The sequence below is a fragment of the Polypterus senegalus genome, chromosome 7 (assembly GCF_016835505.1).
Source record: "Polypterus senegalus isolate Bchr_013 chromosome 7, ASM1683550v1, whole genome shotgun sequence".
In the NCBI taxonomy this organism is placed as follows: Eukaryota; Metazoa; Chordata; class Cladistia; order Polypteriformes; family Polypteridae; genus Polypterus; species Polypterus senegalus.
Window position 1 is genome coordinate 188,560,803 of NC_053160.1, and position 20,433 is coordinate 188,581,235.

The following is a 20,433-nucleotide window of genomic DNA, read 5'->3' on the forward strand; positions in this document are numbered from 1 at the left end:
TGACCATAATTTTCCATTGTGAAAGGACAACTGATAACAATAAACCTTTATGTTTTAATGAAGCTCCAATGTGGGGGGCTTTTCATGAAGCTATTAAAAGCGCAGTAAATCTTTTGTGAGTCCATCCGAACGCAAAGTCCCAGTAAACGTCCACCTCCATTCCTGAGGAGCATCTAAACAGATAATTGGGTTACACAGAGACGCTCGTGCGTTGCCATAAATGGTTTGCTGCTGTCTTGTCTGCCGTCTGTGAGGTGGTCCGAGTCACAGTTGTAGTGTGGCTCAGGCCGCTGAAATAAAAATTAAGGAGCGACCAATCGGAATTTGTATGGAATTTCTGCACAGAAGTTCAAATATTCCATTTGTAGTTGACATATCTGGGCTGATTATGAACTACCAACATGTTCTCCTCCTTCTTGATCCTTCTTGCCACCCTCTGTGACCTTGGCATCACTGGCACTGCTCTTGGACGGTTTGGATCCTGACGCTCAGGCAGAGCCTACTGTGCGTCCTACAAGAGGAGGCATGTCAAGTGTGCCCCATGGGTTAGGGTTTGGGTCTTCTCCTCCGCTCTCTGTTTACCACCTCGCTGGGTTTCTCATGCCAGTGCTATGCCGATGATACGCAGCTGTGCCCAGGGGTGGAGTGGGACTGTCATTCAGATACAGACCAGCCCACCACCTCACAAGGGTTGGGGGGCATTATTACTAGGCCACAATGGTAAGGGAAATGGCTGCCTCCTGCTCTTTTCAATGCAGTCATGTAGACGTTGGTCAAGAGAGTTGTCTTGTGCCACTTTAGTACCCTCGAGGGCTAAGACCACACTTCCACATCACCTTTTTTTTCCGCAACATGTGCTGTCTTGGGAATTGTTGGAGGTGACAGCAGAAAAACAGATGAAGATCTCTGGACTGTGGAGGTGCAGAGTAAGCTAAACGGGTACAAGACTTCGCTGCATGGCCTCCATCTGCCTGGGGTTTCTCTTCCTTTCTCCTCCTCAGCCCTTGTCACCCACATCGTGGACCCCTAAACACAAGCTCCACTCTTCAGTTGATCTAACGTTCTCCATTCCTACAGGGCCAGTCTCATCTGGAATAACAAATAACTGAATTCATCCCTCAGACTTCTGCTATGTGGCGTGCACTGCTGGGACCCCTGGCCAGTTATAACTCTGTGACACATAAGGCGTGAGGTCTGCACAGCCATCACAGACTGTTGCATGTCCTTCCATTGATCATTTCTTCATATCCTGCAATCATGATAATAGTTCATATCATTTTTTGGACTACTGAAAACTACCCTCTAACATCCATCCTATCCTCGTACCACAGCACCACCACGTCTCATATGCCTGTGGCTGTCGTTTCTTTATGACCTCCTGCCCGCCTCATCAGCGTCACTGGGGGCTCGAAACAGAACTGGGACACAAGGGCAGCGTTTTGTGCTCCCTGTGCGTTCATAGCAGGTAGCCTTTTGATTTGATAACTCAGAAAGAAAAGGCAATTTGAAAATTTTATGGTAACTGCAATGGATAGAAGCTCATACGCTTGGAATGGCTTATGGGTAGTTTGAGCCCGCACAGCACAGCACTGCTTTTGGTGTACTTGATGCCAAAGTCAAATGAACCGGTCACTCCGCTATGGGATTACACCATTGTTAAACAATGCACTGTAGGGGGATTTCTTCGGGTAGATCTGATGACATAGCAACTGGATGGACACACAGCTACACAGACAGATGGACACGTGTCCTTTTATTAACTTGGATAAGTTGATTTCTGTCCTTCTGGCAGTTATTCTGTGTTGGATGTATTCAACATTCATGTCTGCAGTGCAGTGTGTCCATCCAGTTGATAGATCTCTGTTATACGCCATTTGGTATGGGATTCATAAAAGCAGTGTTAATGTATGTGATGCACCATCTGTTGGAATGAAAGAAGCAAAGCATTTTATTACTACAAATGTTTCTGAAGCGACATATACTGGATAGAAGAATGAATTGCATTTCCCTCTGTTATATACTATTTTGTCTGGGACTTGTAAAAACAGTGCTAATGCTTGTGATGCCCCATCTGTTGGAATAACAAACGCAATGCATTTAATTACTACAAATGTATTTATCCAAAGAAATTTACATTTGAAATACAATTGGTTACATTTCTTTTGTTTTTCCAATTGGAGCACAGGCAGGTAAAGTGACTTGCTCAGAATCACACACTGTCAGTGGCAGGATTTGAACCCAAAGCCTCAATGTTTGAAGTCGAAAGCATTAACCACTGCACCACATGCCTTCCTGTTTGTAATACGCCATCTGTAGGAATGACAAATGCAATGACTTTTATTACTACAAATGTTTGTGATGCGCCATCTGTTGGAAAGAAACGTGAAATGCATTGTATTACTACAATTGTGATGTGCCATCTGTTGGAATGACAAATGCAATGCAGATGTCTCTGTTATATACTATTTGGAATGGGATTCATTAAAGCAGGGCTAATGTTTGCCATGTGCCATCTGCTGGAAAAAAACATGCAATGCATTGTCCATCCATCCATCCATCCATCCTCTTCCGCTTATCCGAGGTCGGGTCGCGGGGGCAGCAGCTTAAGCAGGGAGGCCCAGACTTCCCTCTCCCTGGCCACTTCTTCCAGCTCTTCGGGAGAATCCCAATGCGTTCCCAGGCCAGCCAGGAGACATAGTCCCTCCAGCGTGTCCTGGGTCTTCCCCGGGGCCTCCTCCCGGTTGGACGTGCCCGGAACACCTCACCAGGGCGGCGTCCAGGAGGCATCCTGATCAGATGCCTGAGCCACCTCATCTGACTCCTCTTCTCTACTCTGAGCCCCTCCCGGATGACTGAGCTTCTCACCCTATCTTTAAGGGAAAGCCCAGACACCCTGCGGAGGAAACTCATTTCAGCCGCTTGTATTCGCGATCTTGTTCTTTCGGTCACTACCCATAGCTCATGACCATCGGTGAGGGTAGGAGCGTAGATGACTGGTAAATTGAGAGCTTTGCCTTACGGCTCAGCTCCTTTTCACCACGACAGACCGATGCAGAGCCCGCATCACTGCGGATGCCGCACCGATCCGCCTGTCGATCTCACGCTCCATTCTTCCCTCACTCGTGAACAAGACCCCGAGATACTTGAACTCCTCCACTTGGGGCAGGATCTCTCCCCCAACCCTGAGAGGGCACTCCACCCTTTTCCGGCTGAGGACCATGCTCTCGGATTTGGAGGTGCTGATTCTCATCCCAGCCGCTTCACACTCAGCTGCGAACCGATCCAGAGAGAGCTGAAGATCACGGCCTGATGAAGCAAACAGGACAACATCATCTGCAAAAAGCAGTGACCCAATCCTGAGTCCACCAAACCGGACCCCTTCAACACCCTGGCTGCGCCTAGAAATTCTGTCCATAAAAGTTATGAACAGAATCGGTGACAAAGGGCAGCCCTGGCGGAGTCCAACTCTCACTGGAAGCGGGCTCGACTTACTGCGGCAATGCGGACCAAGCTCTGACACCGGTTGTACAGAGACCGAACAGCTCTTATCAGGGGTCCGGTACCCCATACTCCCGGAGCACCCCCCACAGGATTCCCGGAGGGACACGGTCGAATGCCTTTTCCAAGTCCACAAAACACATGTAGACCGGTCGGGCAAACTCCCATGCACCCTCCAGGACTCTGCTAAGGGTGAAGAGCTGGTCCACTGTTCGCGACCAGGACTAAAACCACACTGTTCCTCCTGAATCCGAGGTTGACTATCCGACGGACCCTCCTCTCCAGAACCCCCGAATAGACTTTTCCAGGGAGGCTGAGGAGTGTGATCCCTCTATAGTTGGAACCCACCCTCCGGTCCCCCTTTTTAAAGAGGGGGACCACCACCCCGGTCTGCCAATCCAGAGGCACTGTCCCGATGTCCATGCGATGTTGCAGAGACGTGTCAACCAAGACAGTCCTACAACATCCAGAGCCTTAAGGAACTCGGCGATCTCATCCACCCCGGGCCCTGCCACCAAGGAGTTTTTGACCACCTCGGTGACTTCAGTCCCAGAGATGGGAGAGCCCACCTCAGAGTCCCCAGGCTCTGCTTCCTCATTGGAAGGCATGTTAGTGGGATTGAGGAGGTCTTCGAAGTACTCCTCCCACCGACCCACAACGCCCGAAGTCGAGGTCAGCAGCGCACCATCCCCACCATATACGGTGTTGACACTGCACTGCTTCCCTCCTGAGACGCCGGACGGTGGACCAGAATCTCCTCGAAGCCGTCCAAAGTCGCTCTCCATGGCTCTCCAAACTCCTCCCATGCCCGAAGTTTTGCCTCAGCAACAACGAAGCCGCGTTCGCTTGGCCTGCCGGTACCTATCAGCTGCCTCCAGAGACCCACAGGACAAAAAGTCCTATAGGACTCCTTCTTCAGCTTGACGGCATCCCTCACCGCGGTGTCCACCAACGGGTTCGGGATTGCCGCCACGACAGGCACCACCACCTTGCGGCCACAGCTCCGGTCAGCCGCCTCAACAATAGAGGCACGGAACATGGCCCATTCGACTCAATGTCCCCACCTCCCTCGGGACGTGGTTGAAGTTCTGCCGGAGGTGGGAGTTGAAGCTACTTCTGACAGGGGACTCTGCCAGCCGCTCCCAGCAGACCCTCACAAAACGCTTGGGCCTACCAGGTCTGACCGCATCTTCCCCACCATCGAAGCCAACTCACCACCAGGTGGTGATCAGTTGACAGCTCCGCCCCTCTCTTCACCCGAGTGTCCAAGACATATGGCCGCAAGTCCACACACGACCACAAAGTCGATCATCGACCTGAGGCCTAGGGTGTCCTGGTGCCAAGTGCACATATGAACACCCTTATGCTTGAACATGGTGTTCGTTATGGACAATCCGTGGCGAGCACAGAAGTCCAATAACAAAACACCTCGGTTCAGATCGGGGCCATTCCTCCCAATCACGCCCTTCCAGGTCTCACTGTCATTGCCCGTGAGCATTGAAGTCTCCCAGCAAAACGAGGGAATCCCCAGAAGGTATGCCCTCTAGCAACCCTCCAGAGACTCCAAAAGGGTGGATACTCCAAACTGCTGTTCGCGATATACGCACAAACAACAGTCAGGACCCTTCCCCACCCGGCGGAGGGAGGCCACCCTCTCGCCCACGGGGTAAACCCCAATGCACAGGCTCCAGTGGGGGCAATAAGTATGCCCACACCTGCTCGGCGCCTCACCGGGGCAACTCCAGAGTGGTAGAGAGTCCAGCCCCTCTCAAGGAGATTGGTTCCAGAGTCCAAGCTGTGCGTCGAGGTGAGTCCGACTATATCTAGCCGGAACCTCTGACCTCGCGCACTAGCTCAGGCTCCTTCCCCTTCAGAGAGGTGACATTCCACGTCCCAAGAGCCAGTTTCTGTAGCCGAGGATCAGACCGCCAAGGTCCCGCCGCCACCACCCAACTCACACTGCACCCAACCTCCTTGGCCCCTCCCATAGGTGGTGAGCCCATGGGGAGGAGGACCCACGTTACCTCTTCGGCTGTGCCCGCCGAGCCCCATGGGTGCAGGCCCGGCCACCAGGCGCTCGCCATCGAGCCCCACCTCCAGGCCTGGCTCCAGAGGGGGGCCCCAGTGACCCGCGTCCAGGCAAGGGAAAACGTTCTCCTAAGTTTTTTCTCTTCATCAGAGGTTTGTTGAACCAATCTTTGTCTCATCCCTCACCTAGGACCAGTTTGCCTTGGGTGGCCCTACCAGGGGCATAAAGCCCCGGACAACATAGCTCCTAGGATCATTGGGACACGCAAACCCCTCCACCACGATAAGGTGACGGTTCAAGGAGGAGTGCAATGCATTGTATTACTACAATTGTGATGTGCCATCTGTTGGAATGACAAATGCAATGCATTTTATTACTACAAATATTTAAATGCCATCTGTTGGAAATAAAAATGTAATGCAGATGTCTCTGTTATATGCTATTTGGTATGGGATTCATTAAAGCAGGGCTAATGTTTGTCTTGCGCCATCTGTTGGAATGACAAATGCAATGTATTTTATTACTACAAAGGTTTGTGATGCACCATGTTTCTTGAAAGAAATGTGTGATTCATTCTATTACTCCAATTGTTTGTGATGTGCCTTCTGTTGGAATTAGAAATGCAATGTGTTTAATAACTACAAATGTTTGTGATGTGTTATCTGTTGGAAAGAAAATACAATGCAATTTATTACTACAATTGTTTGTGATATGCCATCTTATGGAATGACAAATGCAATGTCCACATCTCTGATATATGCCACTTGGTATGGGATTTGTAAAAGCAATGCTAATGTTTGTGATGTGCCATCTGTTGGAAAGAAAAATGCAATGCATTTTATTACTGCAAACGTTTGTGATGCACCATCTTTTGGATAACAGAGACACAGCCACTGGCTGGACACACAGATGCTTGTCAATTAATTACAACACACCGTACACTCTTTGCATGCACAAAATAAACAGGTAACACACTAAAAGTAATTCCCATTAAGTGTTATTACCAATGCTGACAACAGCTGTATTGAGAGGACACGTCAATTAACAATGACATAATTAATTCAAGGTCATCGGAATGTGACTGATGTGTCATCAGAATGTGATTTTCTGTTCCTTTCATTGACCTGTCACCTGAAGTAACTAAAAAGCCAACATGAAAAAACTCTGCAAAGGACTTAGGGATGGTCGAAGCCTGCCGCAACATTAAGCCAATTTCCATGCCAAGTTCTTGCTTTGTAAATCCTGACTTTTGCTTAAGAAATGGTGTACATTCGTTTCTGAGTTAAAACTAAGTTTTATATGAAGCCCCCTGTATGTTTTACCACAGGGGCAGGAGGAGGAAAGACGAAAGAGTCAGTAAGTACAAAACATATGTGATAAAAACTTCACTTTGACTATAGGAGTCAAAAGGAGTTAACTTTTACTACAAGGCCACCAATTAGGATGATTGTCAAACATCCGTCCATATGGATGACATCTGACATTTCGTCATGAGAAAGAAGAGAGCAGACTGAAGGAGTCCTGTAAAAAAGCCCTTTGGTGGTTACAAACTTCTTCCATTTCTCAAATTCTGAAGCCACTGTCTTCCTGAAAACACTCAAGGCTTTACCACTGCTTTTGTCTCCTTGCCCTGATCTCTGCCTCACCACAGTCTGATCAGGGAGGTCTTCAGAGAATTCATTGGACTTCATGGTTTTGTTTTTTTCCTGTGCCTTTCTAAACGATATCCAGTCAGTGTAACTGGCCACAGGTGGACGCCAATCAAGTCCCTAAAAACATCTCAAGGAGAGTTAAAGCAAAGAGGAGGCACCTGAGCACAATGTGGGCAGCCACAGCAAAAGGGGCCACGTACCTGAGAGGTTTCAGATTTTGATTTTTAAGAAATCTGCAAGTTTTCACCTTGTCATTAGGTGTTAATGAGTGTAGATTGATGAGCCAAATTTAAAATGAAATCTACAACACAATAAAGTGTGAAGAAAGTCACTAGATCTATAGTTTCAGAATCCACCTTATCCATCTATCTATCTATCTATCTATCTATAGGGTGGTCCAGATCTAATTATGCAATTTTCATTACGCTATAACTTTAGCTAAAGTTTATTACATAGAAAATCACCAGAAATAACCCGAACCATCAAGAAGTGTGCGAACTGACAACACGAAGAATCGTCTTTGCACCGAACTGGAATCGTCCCCGCATGAATCAAAGTCATCCAGACGATCTGGATCAGCATAATTAGATCTGGACCACCCTGTATCTATCTCTCTATATATAAAATCCAACGTATGTCTGTTTTCACGAGAAAACTACTATTTAGATCGGGGTTTCTTTCTATAATTTGCTTGACCATTCCAGTTTATTTTGCGACTTCTCCCATCCTGCTAATTATTATAGTGCCCTTACAGTAGCGACTTATTTGCGGGAATCCGAGAGCGACTCTGAGGGGAAGGGGGCGGGGCCCTAGTGATTGGCAGAGATATCACGGCCACGCGCTTTTCTCGCCACGCGGAGGACACTCTCATTGGAGCGTACTTTCCTTCCGCTTGACCAGAATTACATTCTTTTATTGCACTTTAAAGTTTGTCCTGTTTCGCTACTACGTGGGCGGAGCCACGGGTGACAGCTATTAGGTGATACTATTAGGTGACAGCTAGTAGCGCCCTTCTCTCTCTCTCTCTCTAAATATATATATATATAATCTTGCATATGGTGTCTTTTCTGCAGGCCTACCTAAGTTGAGGTACCGTTATAAACAATATGAAAGCCTTTCATTTTTTCCTGTCAGCTTTGTGGTCTTCACTTCGTAGCTCACACTTGTTATTTACGGTGAAGCACCCGCACGCCTATCTTCATTAGCTGATTCACCATTAATACTTGCACATGATGTGCGCACACCTTTACGGACTCGTTCGGACTGTGCCCCGGGCCCCCTGTCGTCAACGGCGCTATATAAATAAGTGCAGTGACTGACTGGCCGCTCTTTATCTCTAATCGGCTCCCTAGCTTTAGCTCGCTAGCGGGACTCGGTGGGCGTGGCCATCGCTCTGACGCACGCGGGCAGGCCGGGCTCCAGCTGATTTTGTGTGATGCGAGTGCCCCTTACCCAACATACGGAGGTACCGCTCCTCATCAGAGGGCACACTAGGGAGGGGTCGAGATCGGCTGCATGAAAGTTTTCATTTCAAGAGATCGCCGCTGAAAGCCGCCAGGATGGGTGCTGGGGATTATATCTGCGTGACTGTCCTCGGAGGAGCGCCTTGGGGCTTCAGCCTGTCGGGGGGTAAGGAGGACAAGAAACCCCTGCAGGTCTCGAAGGTAAGCAGATGGAACGATTGCCGAAGCCGATTGTATTTGCAATGCACGCGCCGTTTGGTTTTGTTTTAAGTGGATGTGCTGCTGGAACTGAGAACTTCGCCTTAGGAGCCCACCTCGCCCCCCTACTTTAAACACAACTTGGGATCAACAAAACGGCAGGAGAGAAAACGAAAGGCACGGGAAAGCAGGCGGAGGTACCGACAGAACGCGGGGCAGGACAGTGAGGGGCAGCGGTAGACGGGTCGTAACGAAACCTGTGGAGTTTGAAAGAATAGAATAGAAAAGAAATTGAGCCGACTCTCAGAGCGCAGCTGGTAAGAACAACTTTCACTCCCAGTCGCTGGAATGGCTGCGCTTTCGATGATTTTGACTTTGGGCTAAAGTTGCTGCGTTAAAATAATAATAATAATAAAAAAAACAACAGTGAGATGATTATGTTGTTCTGGGCGAATTGCACCTTTAGAATGCGAAGAGCCGCTTGTGGAGTTCGCCTTTAATTAAAACCACATTGCTGGCAAAATTCCTGATTGGGTGCAATGACTGTGTTGTGTTCATGGCCGGGTGCGCGTCTTTCTAGGTATTCTTATCAGGGCTAGAGACGCAGGATAACCCGCTTTGGGAAAAATGATAAACTGGATAAGGATGATAAGAACAACAACAGTAATAATAATAGCAATACAATATCTTGATTAATATTCTTCGTCTTCTTTATAGTAACAATAATACTACTAATAATAGCTTTATTATTATTGTTGTTATTATTAGTAGTATTAATACTATGTGATCAAAATTAAGACAGCAACAAAATGAAACAAGGATGTGACAGTCAGGAAATTAATTTTAAACTCTTAAGTACATAGGAATGGAATTTCTCTTAATCACACCCTTAATAATAATGATGATGAAGATGATGATGAGCATTAAGTTCCTTTCCTTTATTATGGATGTTAAAATAATTTCCTAAATGGTCCGTCATTGTGTCAATGCCATGATTGTGTTAAAAAACTGATCAGATTTATTATTATTATTATTATTATTATTATTGGTATTGTTGTTATTATTATTAGCTCAGATATTTAATACATGCATAGAGAAGACACAATGATGAATCAATTGGGAAATTATTTTAGCATCTTTAATAAATAGGAAATGCCAATAATAATAATATTATAAACAGAAAGCAAGAAAATGACATAAGGATGGAACAATTGGGAAATGATTTTAAGATCCATAATCACAAGTCCTGGCCTCTCCCCTCTTGATGCCCACTCTACTTCTTCTTCGTATGATGATGATGATGTTGTGGACCTTCTTCCTCGTCTCACCTTTTCGTGGTGTCTACTGTGTTGGATATCCACAGACATCAACAGCACATCAGAGCAGTGGTTGCCCTGGTTGTAGCTTTTGAAGGTGGTCATTGAAATCTTTCTGGAGGTCTCTGATTGCTCCCACTCCTGTCTCCTGCTGCTCTTGATTTGCATGTCATTGTACTTGCTGAGCTTCTCCGTCTCTTTCTGTAAGACGTTCACATCACCAGGAATGGGCGTAGCGATCAGCAGGCATGTCCTCCTCTTTCTTATTGTGCAGCACTACGGCTTACCAGGGTGACTGTCCAGTGTGAGCCGGTCAGTGACAATGGACACATCCTACAAGACCCTGGCGGTGTCTGCCTCATCTGGGATGTGCTCACAGCACTTGTCAGACCCTTGTATCCCTAGATGCTGACACATGGCGCAGTAGATGTCACAATAGATGTCACTTTGTCATGTCTGCCAGTGTATTCAGACAGGGTAAGTGTGACCTGGTGGCTCTCACGCTCCTCTGCTGTGTGGTACATCCTGGTAGCTTCAGGACATCCCTCTGGTGGACTTTTTATTTTACTTTTGAGGCCAGAGCTGCATTGCCATGTCATGGACTCTTGTAGAGGATGTCAACTGCTGGTACGTAGACAGCATTGTCCATGTAGTGTTTTATTATTATTATTATTATTATTATATTGGCCTGTCCAGTTTCCATGAGCCCACAGCCTGCTGATTATGATTTGCAGGTGGTGATGTGGCTCAGCAGTTTTTGCCTTCTTGTCTTTACTTGGACCTCCGGTCAGTTTCCAGTCCTGCAGCACTTCTGTTTGCTCCCTTCTACATCCATTTCCCTTTTCTGTTCTGGTTGGTACATTTCTTAAAATTTCTACGTCTTTCTCTTTCTATTTTTTTGGAAGGTTTAAGTGGCAAACCAGGAGGTTTTTTTATACCCGGGGAACCCAACTTTGACCTTCGTTTTCTTTCTTCCTTTACAACTTAATCATTTTTTGTATCATCTTCCCATGATGCCATGTTGGATTTCTCACCGGTGCCCGTGTCGTGTCTCACGCAGGCTCCCATCCTCGGTTAGGTTCACATTCATGTTTTTGTCTCTTTTTCTTAACATATAAGCCATCTTTGTTATGTTCCATGTGTTTTGTGGGTGGTCCCCCAGTAGGCGGGGCCACCTGTCAATCATACTCCATAAATCTGAAGGGTCTCCCACAGTGCCAGGTGGTTCATTTCAAGCCTGCCTACAAGTGATGAGTTTATCTGATTTATTAGATTTCCTGATTTTTTTTTTGACCACCTGCTCTGATTTTTGATGATTCTTTGGAAAAAATACCTGAGAGAAAGGACAGGCATCCCAACCAGGATGGAGGATAATCTCCTGCCCGGACTGGATGCCTTAATGGAAGGACCGCTGGACTGGAGACGCAACCCAGTCAGAACATCCTGTAATCTTCACCTTGGGTGGGATTGGTGTTTAATGTGAACTCTGAGAACAGTTCATACCCCCAAATGGAAGGTGGCAGTGTGCCTCGTGGCTGATGCCAATCGGGAACACCCACTGGGTTGCATGGGAATTGAAACCCTGTTGAGGGTCCTTGGGTAGCACCGAATGGCGCTGTCAGGTGTGGACATTACTGGTTTCCACGTGACGTGGAAGTGCTCTCAATAAGCAATGTGGTGACACTGGAAAAGAAGTCCACCACCTCACATTGGGGAGTCAGGGTTGAGGTGGCAGGGGGGCAAAACTCTTGGAGGGAGGAAGAAATGACAAAATCTTTGTATCAGTTATTGACCTTTTGATGGGCGTTTGTTGGAAAGGTGTGTTGGATAAACAAATATCTTTTGTTTCAAACCAAAATCGTGTTTGGCTTTACTGTATCTGTGGTTTGGGCCTTAGTGGCGCCCCCTGGTGGTTACAATCTGTCCTGGGACTTCTTGGATTACTTTGGGATTTACTCCTTTTCTTGCTTTGTGTGCTCTTATGAAGCTCCAGTCTTGTTTATTACAAACAGTTTTGTACATAAAAAATCTTTATATTTATAACAATGTTTTCTTTGCCTAATATTAGCCAGGGTTTAACTGTGACTTCCCCCTCTAGTGGGCATTTTCAGAAGTGTTTTTGGGACTCCTAGTTGACGAGAGTCAGCTGTTGCCTAGGCGACATTCCCATAGTTCCACAGGAGTGTGTGACATGTGTCATCCTCAGAGTGTCCCGGCTTGTGCAATTTTGGATTTAAAAAATACTTCACGTGCGACTTGCTGCGTCTTTCTTATCTCGGCTCCCTGACTTTTCCTATTTCAACGGTTTCTTATTTTTGTTCGATGTTTCAGGCTTGGCGTAAGATTGGTTTGATTGGACCCCTGCTTATTTGTTCATCTCCTGATCTTTTATTTCAAATTGTTGAGGTGGAACAAATGTTTGGGCCTGCTCTGGATGAAGCCTGCAGTAGTGTTAGGGGCCTGGCTGGGTTATGGTGAGGCTATGCTGGGCAGAGCAGTGAAGATCCTGGCCTACTTTTTTTTTTTTTGTTTGTTTCTTTAAAGAAAACTGCATGTCATGACCACATCTGTATCGACTGTTATATTATTGATGTTGTCTTTGCCTAATGCTTGTCAGGGTTTAACTGTGACTTCCCCCTCTAGTGGGCATTTTCAGAAGTGTTTTTAGTACTCCCAGTTGATGAGAGTCAGCTGTTGCCTAGGCAATGTTCCCATGGCTCCACAAAAGTGTGTGACTTGTCGTCCTCAGAGTGTTCCAGCCTGTGTGATTTTTATTTTATTTTTAATTAATTAATATATTAATTCTGCGGTGGGCTGGCGCCCTGCCCAGGGTTTGTTTCCTGCCTTGTGCCCTGTGTTGGCTGGGATTGGCTCCAGCAGACCCCCGTGACCCTGTAGTTAGGATATAGCGGGTTGGATAATGGATGGATGGAATAATTTTTTAAAAATTTTGAATTATCCACATTTTGGATTAGAAAATACTTGACGTGTGACTTGCTGTGTCTTTCTTATCTCAGTGTCCTGACTTTTCCTATTTCAACGGTTTCTGATTTTTGTTTGATGTTTCTGGCTTGGCGTAAGATTGGTTTGATTGGACCCCTGCTTATTTTTTCATCTCCTGATCCTTTATTTCAAATTGTTGAGGTGAAACAAATTTTTGGGCCTGCTCTGGATGAAGCCTGCAAGTAGTGTTAGGGGCCTGGCTGGGTTATGGTGAGGCTGTGCTGGGCAGAGCAGTGAAGATCCTGGCCTTCTTTTTTTGTTTCTTTTCTTTCTTTGGAGTAAACTGCATGTCATGACCACCTCTGTATCCACCATAATATTACTTATGTCAAATTCCTAATAATCTATTCACAATGAAATATGAGCCAACCAGCACAGTGAGATGGAGGATTTATGTCTTTGCAAGGCATTGTTAATATTTCGTTATCCATACACACAAGTTACCCTTTTGTAGGCTGCTGCATTCTACCAGGTGGCTCACTAGCACGACTCTCTACTTGGAGGAGGTCTTCTGGGTTCAACACCACACTGCGTGTCCTCGTCCAGGTCGAGTCTGCATGTTCCTTCTGTAGTCCTCAAAGACATGTAGGTTTGGTTACTTTAGCCTACTGACGGATTCGTTCCTACCTCGCACCCAATGCCTCACAGACTGGCACTGGCATGTCACCACCCTGAGTTGGTATGTTGGGGTACATGGTGGCACCGTGGATACCCCTGTTGTTTTATCACTGCAGAGTACAGATGCTGTCCTAAAGTCGGTGTGGCATTCCCAGAAGTCACAAAGGTAAAAATGAGTTACAAAGCCTATTCTGGTTTCCTTTGAGATTAGATGTTGCTACAGGCTACTAAGGCTACATTCATATCCTCCTCTACCACTGACCCAGATAACTGTCAAGATCTCCTCACCTCCATCTCTGACCTTCTATCAAACCTCAGGTGGTTTGAGTCCTACCTCTTGGGCAGATCACACCATTTGTCCTGGCAAAGAGAGAAAATAAGAAAGAATGGAGGTGCCCCAAGGATGGGTGCTGGGTCCTCTCCTCTTCTCTCTTCCTTAGTAGCCAGCGGCCATCCCACCTGCACTTCAGAAGAGGTCATCCACCTGAAGGTAAAGATGTTCAGGCCCGGCCAGTACTTGGATGGGAGACCCTCTAGGAAAAGCTGGGGTTGCTGCTGGAAGAGGTGTTGGTGAGACCCAGTTGGAGGTTTACCCTGTGGACCCCGTGGACCCCAGTGCCCTAGTGCAGTGATAGGGACAGCGGGATATAAAAATGGCACCACCCTTTGGGTAAGACATAAAACTGAGGCCCTGACTCTCTGCGGTCTTTAAAGATCCCTGGGCATCCTTTGTAAAGAATAGGGACTATCTCAATGTCCTGGCAAAATTGCACACCACGGTCTGGTCATTCTGGCCCCCTAATCATCCCTCATCTCTAATTGGCTGATTATCTCTCACCCCTTCATCCCCTAATAGCTCATGTGTGGTGAGACGGTGAGCGTACTGGTACAAAAATGGCTGCCATCAATCACTCAGGTGGATGCTGCCCTGCATATTAGTGGTGGCTGAAGTGGCTCCCCATCGCTGTGTAATGCATGTCAAGTACCTTGAAAGGCGCTATATAAATGTAATGAATTATTATTATTATTAATTAGTCCCTATCGTCCTATCCCACTGTTTCTCAGATCAGTTATATAAGCAGCTGTCCCACCAGAGGAACACACCTCATCAGCTAGAATCTTGGTTAACCTCGACCTTGATGAAGGACCACCATCTCCAGCTCAACATGACAAAGACGAGCTTCTTGATATCCCGACTCGTCCGGCTTGGTTGTTCAGCTCAGCTCATTATCATTAACCCCTGCCAAGTCTGTCCACAGCAATGACCAGCTGTTCTTCGGGGTCCGTGTTGCTGCAGTCTCCCATCCTTCCACATTCACTCACTATACCTTCTACGAGATCAGACCACATCTGGCGGAGTACGCAGCACCAGGCTTTGGTCCACCACAGCTCCCTTCTGACCAGAGTACCGGCAGGTGCCACCAAGATTCTTCAGATGATTCAAAGAGTTGTGGCCATGTCTGGTGTTTTGCCAGCCAAGGTGGGCACATGCCACTCTTCTCTTCAGCTCACTACGTTGGTAGCAGCACATATTGAGTTAAAATCCTTGATGCCCACCTACAGGGTAGTCAGTGGGTCAGCACCTCTGTATATGGAGACACTCATGAGGTCCTGTGCTCCATCTCGCCCACTCAGGTCTGCTGATGAATGGCGTCTGGTGATGCCACCTTATATTAAAGTTGGTACATAGTGGTACACTGCATAGTCCTGTTGCCTTACTACTCCCAAGACCAGCCTGGGCATAGCGCATTCCCTCCACGGCCTTGTGGGTTTTTATCTGAGTGCTCCATGCCCGTTCTTTATATTATTTAATTTAGCATTTTAATAAAGTTCCACTGAGTACCCTGCTTGTTTGTTAGATACTCCAAAATGGCCCAATGCGAGTGTAGGGGTGCGTGACTGGGCTCAGTGATGGATTGTCTGCAGCTGGTTCCTGCCTTGCACCTGCTGCCACTCAGATTGGCTCCTTGTGACCCTGAATTGGATTCATGTATGACATCAGAAATGCTGGCTGGCATGGTGGCATCCCTGCTATGCTATTGCCCCACAGACCTGTGTTTTAGCCCAGCCTAGAGATTGTCTCGGTGGAGACTGCACTGTTTCCCTGTTGGCCATGTTAGGTTTTATCTAAGTAATCCTTGTCTTCCATTGTATTATTTAACATTTAATTTGACATTTCTATAACAATTCCTCATTGTTCCCTTGTTGTTAGTTGTATTGAATTTTTCAAACCGGCCCAATGTAAGTGTAGGGGTGTGTTATGGATTGCCATCTTGTCCAGAAGTGGTTCCTGCCTTGCACCTGCTGATGCCCAGATTGGCTCCTGCTCCCTTCTTGCTTATTTTTAAATTATTTAACATTTAGTTAAGCATTTTAATTAAAGTCCCTTTGGGCACCCTGATTGTTGGTTATCTTGGTTAATCCAAACTGGCAGACTGGAGATCTAATTGAGCCTGGGCACTACCTGTGGAAATTCCATCTTCTCTCTGTGTCCATGTGGGCATTTATCTAAAGAGCTCTTGCTGATCTTTTCTATAATTTAGCAGAAACTGATCTGGCCATCTCCAGTGGGCTGGCGCCCTGCCCAGGGTTTGTTTCCTGCCTTGTGCCCTGTGTTGGCTGGGATTGGCTCCGGCAGACCCCCGTGACCCTGTAGTTAGGATGTAGCAGGTTGGATAATGGATGGATGAATGATCTGGCCGTGCCACCATCTCTACATGTGAAAGCCAATGGCTGTGCAACTCTTTAAGTAGTTTAGAGAAACAACGGACATCTGTGAAGTTTTAGGTGATGATGTCGTCTGCAGCTCGAATCTCACTGACAACCCCTCGCCGAACAGCGGTGGGCACAAAAAGTACAGGAAGGAAAAAAATGGGCACTGGGCAGCCGCCATACCTCGAGGGCTTTCACCTGAACTCTACACAAGTACTCGGCGTCCACAGCGTGACAAGCAGCTCTTCATGACGTCTAAAATAAGTTATAGAGAGCAATCAATGACACACAGAATGGATCTGAGATGGGGATTCTGCCTTGTTGGCACCATGTAATGTGTGCTGTAAGTGGGGCCATTAAACACCAAGCATAATATAGCGCCTTTCAAATCTTAATGTTGGTCATTTTACATTTCATAAAGAAAGAAAGGCACTATATGTAGTATATCTTAAATGAATGTGTTGCCTATCTATCTATCTATCTATCTATCTATCTATCTATCTATCTATCTATCTATCTATCTATCTATCTATCTATCTATCTATCTATCTATCTATCTATCTATCTATCTATCTATCTATCTATCTATCTATCTATCTATCTATCTGAGAGTGCCTTTGATATCTGCCTAATTGTTACTTTGTCTATCTATTATGTAGCACCTTTCATAATTATCTATTAATTATCTAGTTATCTATAGTGATCTAAATATCTATCAACCTAATGGTACATGGCCCATGCCAACTGGATAGTAATGGGACACCATACATATAAAACATCTTAACAAATACCTTCCCAGCCTCACCCCGAACCAGACACCGCCACTGGGCTGCCGCCACCCCACCTTGCAGTTTCTACTGCATCAGATTTCCCAGAAGACACTTCAGTGGGGTGTCTGGAGGTCTTCCCTGCATTGCTTAAACCCGGGCTGGTGTACAGATGGCCGTTCGCCACCACTGCTTGGATTCGGGGGGTGACCTGGACAATGGCTCACCAACAGAGAGGCAGTGCAGCCAAAGTTCAGAAGAGGGAGTGCGAGACGACAGAGGAGTGCATGAAGGTTTTGGTGAACATTTTTTTTTTATTCCTTAAGGTGGATGAGTGAGCGGATGACCCCATAATTACTTTTTAATGTGACTGCTCAGGCTGGCTCTAGTTTGTTTTGCCTTACATTGTATTTTTCTTTTTTTTCACTATATATTTATATATATATATATAGTGTATGTGTGTGTGTGTGTGTTCCACTAAATACATTATAATTAATATGTTCATACCATTTTAATCAGTTTTGGCCTCATTAGAGTCGTTAGAGTTACAAACGTTTATTCTAGTTTAGGTTTGAAGTGTGTGGTTTCTTTTAAGTGCCCATCCCATTAGTTGCCTCCGAGTCACACCTGGGGTCTCCCTGTGTCCGTGTGGGATTTCTCAGACACTCTTCAGTAGCAAATCCAAATGACTGGCTGACTCTGAACTGGTCCAGTGGGTTTGAGTCCGCATCCATCCCACCTGCACCTCAGAAGAGGTCACTCACCTGAAGCTCAGCACCTTCAGGCCCGGCCAGTACTTGGATAGGAGACCATCTAGAAGAAGTTTGGGCTTCTGCTAGAAGAGATGTTAGTGAGGCCAGCAGGGGGCGCTTAACCTGTGGTCTGAATGTGGACCCCAGTGCAGTGCCGTGGACGCTGTGCTGTAAAAAACGATGCCATCCGTTGAATAAGACATAAAATCGACGTCCTGCTTCTGTGGTTTTAAAAGATCCTTTGTGAAAGCCCACCATGTCACCTCTCTTTAGTTACAGTCTGCTCAGTCACCTGTCCTGTGTCTGGTGACATCCTATTCAGCTTTCTTTCCTAGCTGGCACTCTGTTTGTCTCTCTGTCTCTGGTGCCACCCAACATCTTCTAAATTCCTTCAGACCCCCAAGCTGCCACTGCCTTCTCTTTCAGTCAGTGCAGGTCTCTCCCTGTCTTTGTCTCTTTCCTTGGTACCCATTGCACTTCCAGGGTGTTATGCCCATAATCCTCTGCTCCTTTTCATATTGGCATGCCAAGCTGGCATCTCTTCGGCAGGGTGAGCCTCTCAGGGCTCCTGGGAACCTTCAATGCAGCAGGAATGTTTTCTGCTGGCTTTCCTCAGATCTCAAGAGTAAGTGACGTCCGTATTCCTGGGAGGGTTTAATCCTGGTGGAAAAGGAGATGTTGTTGCAGATGGCATCCTCTCCTGCTGGGAGGTGGCATTGGCATTTTTGTAGCCCCCCTCTAATTGTGTGTGTGTGTGTGTGTGTTTCACACACCTGTATGCTCTCCAGTTCACTCTATAACAATTTGGCTGATTCTCCATTATCTGCCATCTCATCTTGCTTGGAATCCTCTGTTAAGAACTAAGCATAAAAAGTCCTAAAAAAATCCCTCTAGAGGGGGAATAAATAGTTAAACCCTGGCTCGATAGAGTCAGTCAGTCATGTTCTAACCCACTTAGTCCTGAACAGGGTTGTGGGGGTCCGCTTGAGCCCATCCTCGCTGGCATACTGTAGAACACATGGCAAGACCAAACCCTGGACGGGGTGCCAGTCCATCGTAGGGCAGAAACACGCCATCCACCCACCAGGGCCAATTTAGGATATCCATTCCACCTAACCTGCTTGTCAGACTGTGGGAGGAAACCGGACCACCCAGAGGAAACCCCCCACAGTCATTAGGAGAACATGCAAACACAACATGGGGGGACCTGAGACGTGAACCCTGGGCTGCTTATTGGGAGGCAGCAGCAGTACAAATGTGCCACCCTGGCTAGATACAAAAAAGGGGGGTAATGAAGGGTCTTTGTAAAATAAAAAGAGAGATTTTAATAAAAAGCTTCAACAAAAGTAAACTCTGAGGAGCACAAAGGCACCAAATGCAAACGATGTTCAGGTACACAATCCAGGAAGGTTGGCAGGGAGCATGAACTGATACGGCGCACTGCCACACCCACCACACGATGAACCAACTCAGGACCCCCAATTAGGACCCGAGTGAAGTTACAAAATGGAACAAAGGTTACAAATATCCAAGAAATCACAAAAGGCACACCATAAAGTCAAGTGAGCTCGGCGTACCACGAGCACATTCACAATGAACCGCAGAGGACTGGGAGCAGAGTCTAGAGGATGAAGGGCAGGTGGCTCTGCCTCTTGTGTAGACCACCCACAAAATGCATTCTTCAACATAACGCAAGTAAAGAATTTGTCATTTTAACATTGATAAATGAATGAAGTGGACCTAAAAGAGGAACGCTGCCTGAAATACAAGGGGTGGGTGCAGGGAAACGGGAAATTTTCAATTGACGTTCAATGCACAAATAAACACATAGTAACAAAATACGTTTAATGACAATTGTACAGAATATGCAATCTTTGATGGCAGTCAGTATTCATTCAATATTCATTTTATGTCTTGAAGAGAACATCATGATGGTGTCGTCCATTTCTCCGTTGTGGAAATTCAGCATCGCTCGACTGTCGCACGTCAAGAGGAAGGCAGCAATGTCCTCTCCAATCATTCTCCTTAGTTCAGCAATTGGTTGCAGGACATGTGCAGCATACTTGGCTTTTGAGATGTCTCCACAGACATTGAGATCTGGGGACCTTGGAGGCCATGGAATGTCACCGTTGCGTGAAATGACGCTCCTTCCAACCAATCGTTGAATCACTGCCATCGATTGTCGGGCAGTAGGCAAAGTGGCTCCAACTGGGGGCTTCTTTTTTTTTTTTTAAAGGCCGAACCCGTTTCTTCGAAATTACACACCCGTGTTGTAGTCGGATGAGCAGACAGGACACGACCGTGACGTTCTAACTGGTAATGACAACGAAATTCAATACCCCAATCGTCTTTCACAGCGAACGCTTGTTGTACATCACTCCATTATAACTAATGGCAAGGGGCTCTGAACGAGGTCACTTGGGTC

At 46.6% G+C, this 20,433-nt stretch overlaps 1 protein-coding gene across 1 annotated transcript in view; it reads left to right on the plus strand.

Annotated features, from left to right (window-relative positions):
- The first annotated feature begins 8,723 nt into the window (after positions 1–8,723).
- LOC120533079 (synaptopodin-2) overlaps positions 8,724–20,433 on the plus strand; it is a 129,596-nt gene continuing 117,886 nt past the window's right edge. Inside the window, exon 1 of the mRNA XM_039759735.1 lies at positions 8,724–8,843. Within this exon, the coding sequence (XP_039615669.1) occupies positions 8,739–8,843 (105 nt within the window). The 5' untranslated portion in view covers positions 8,724–8,738. The remainder of the gene's footprint in view (positions 8,844–20,433) is intronic.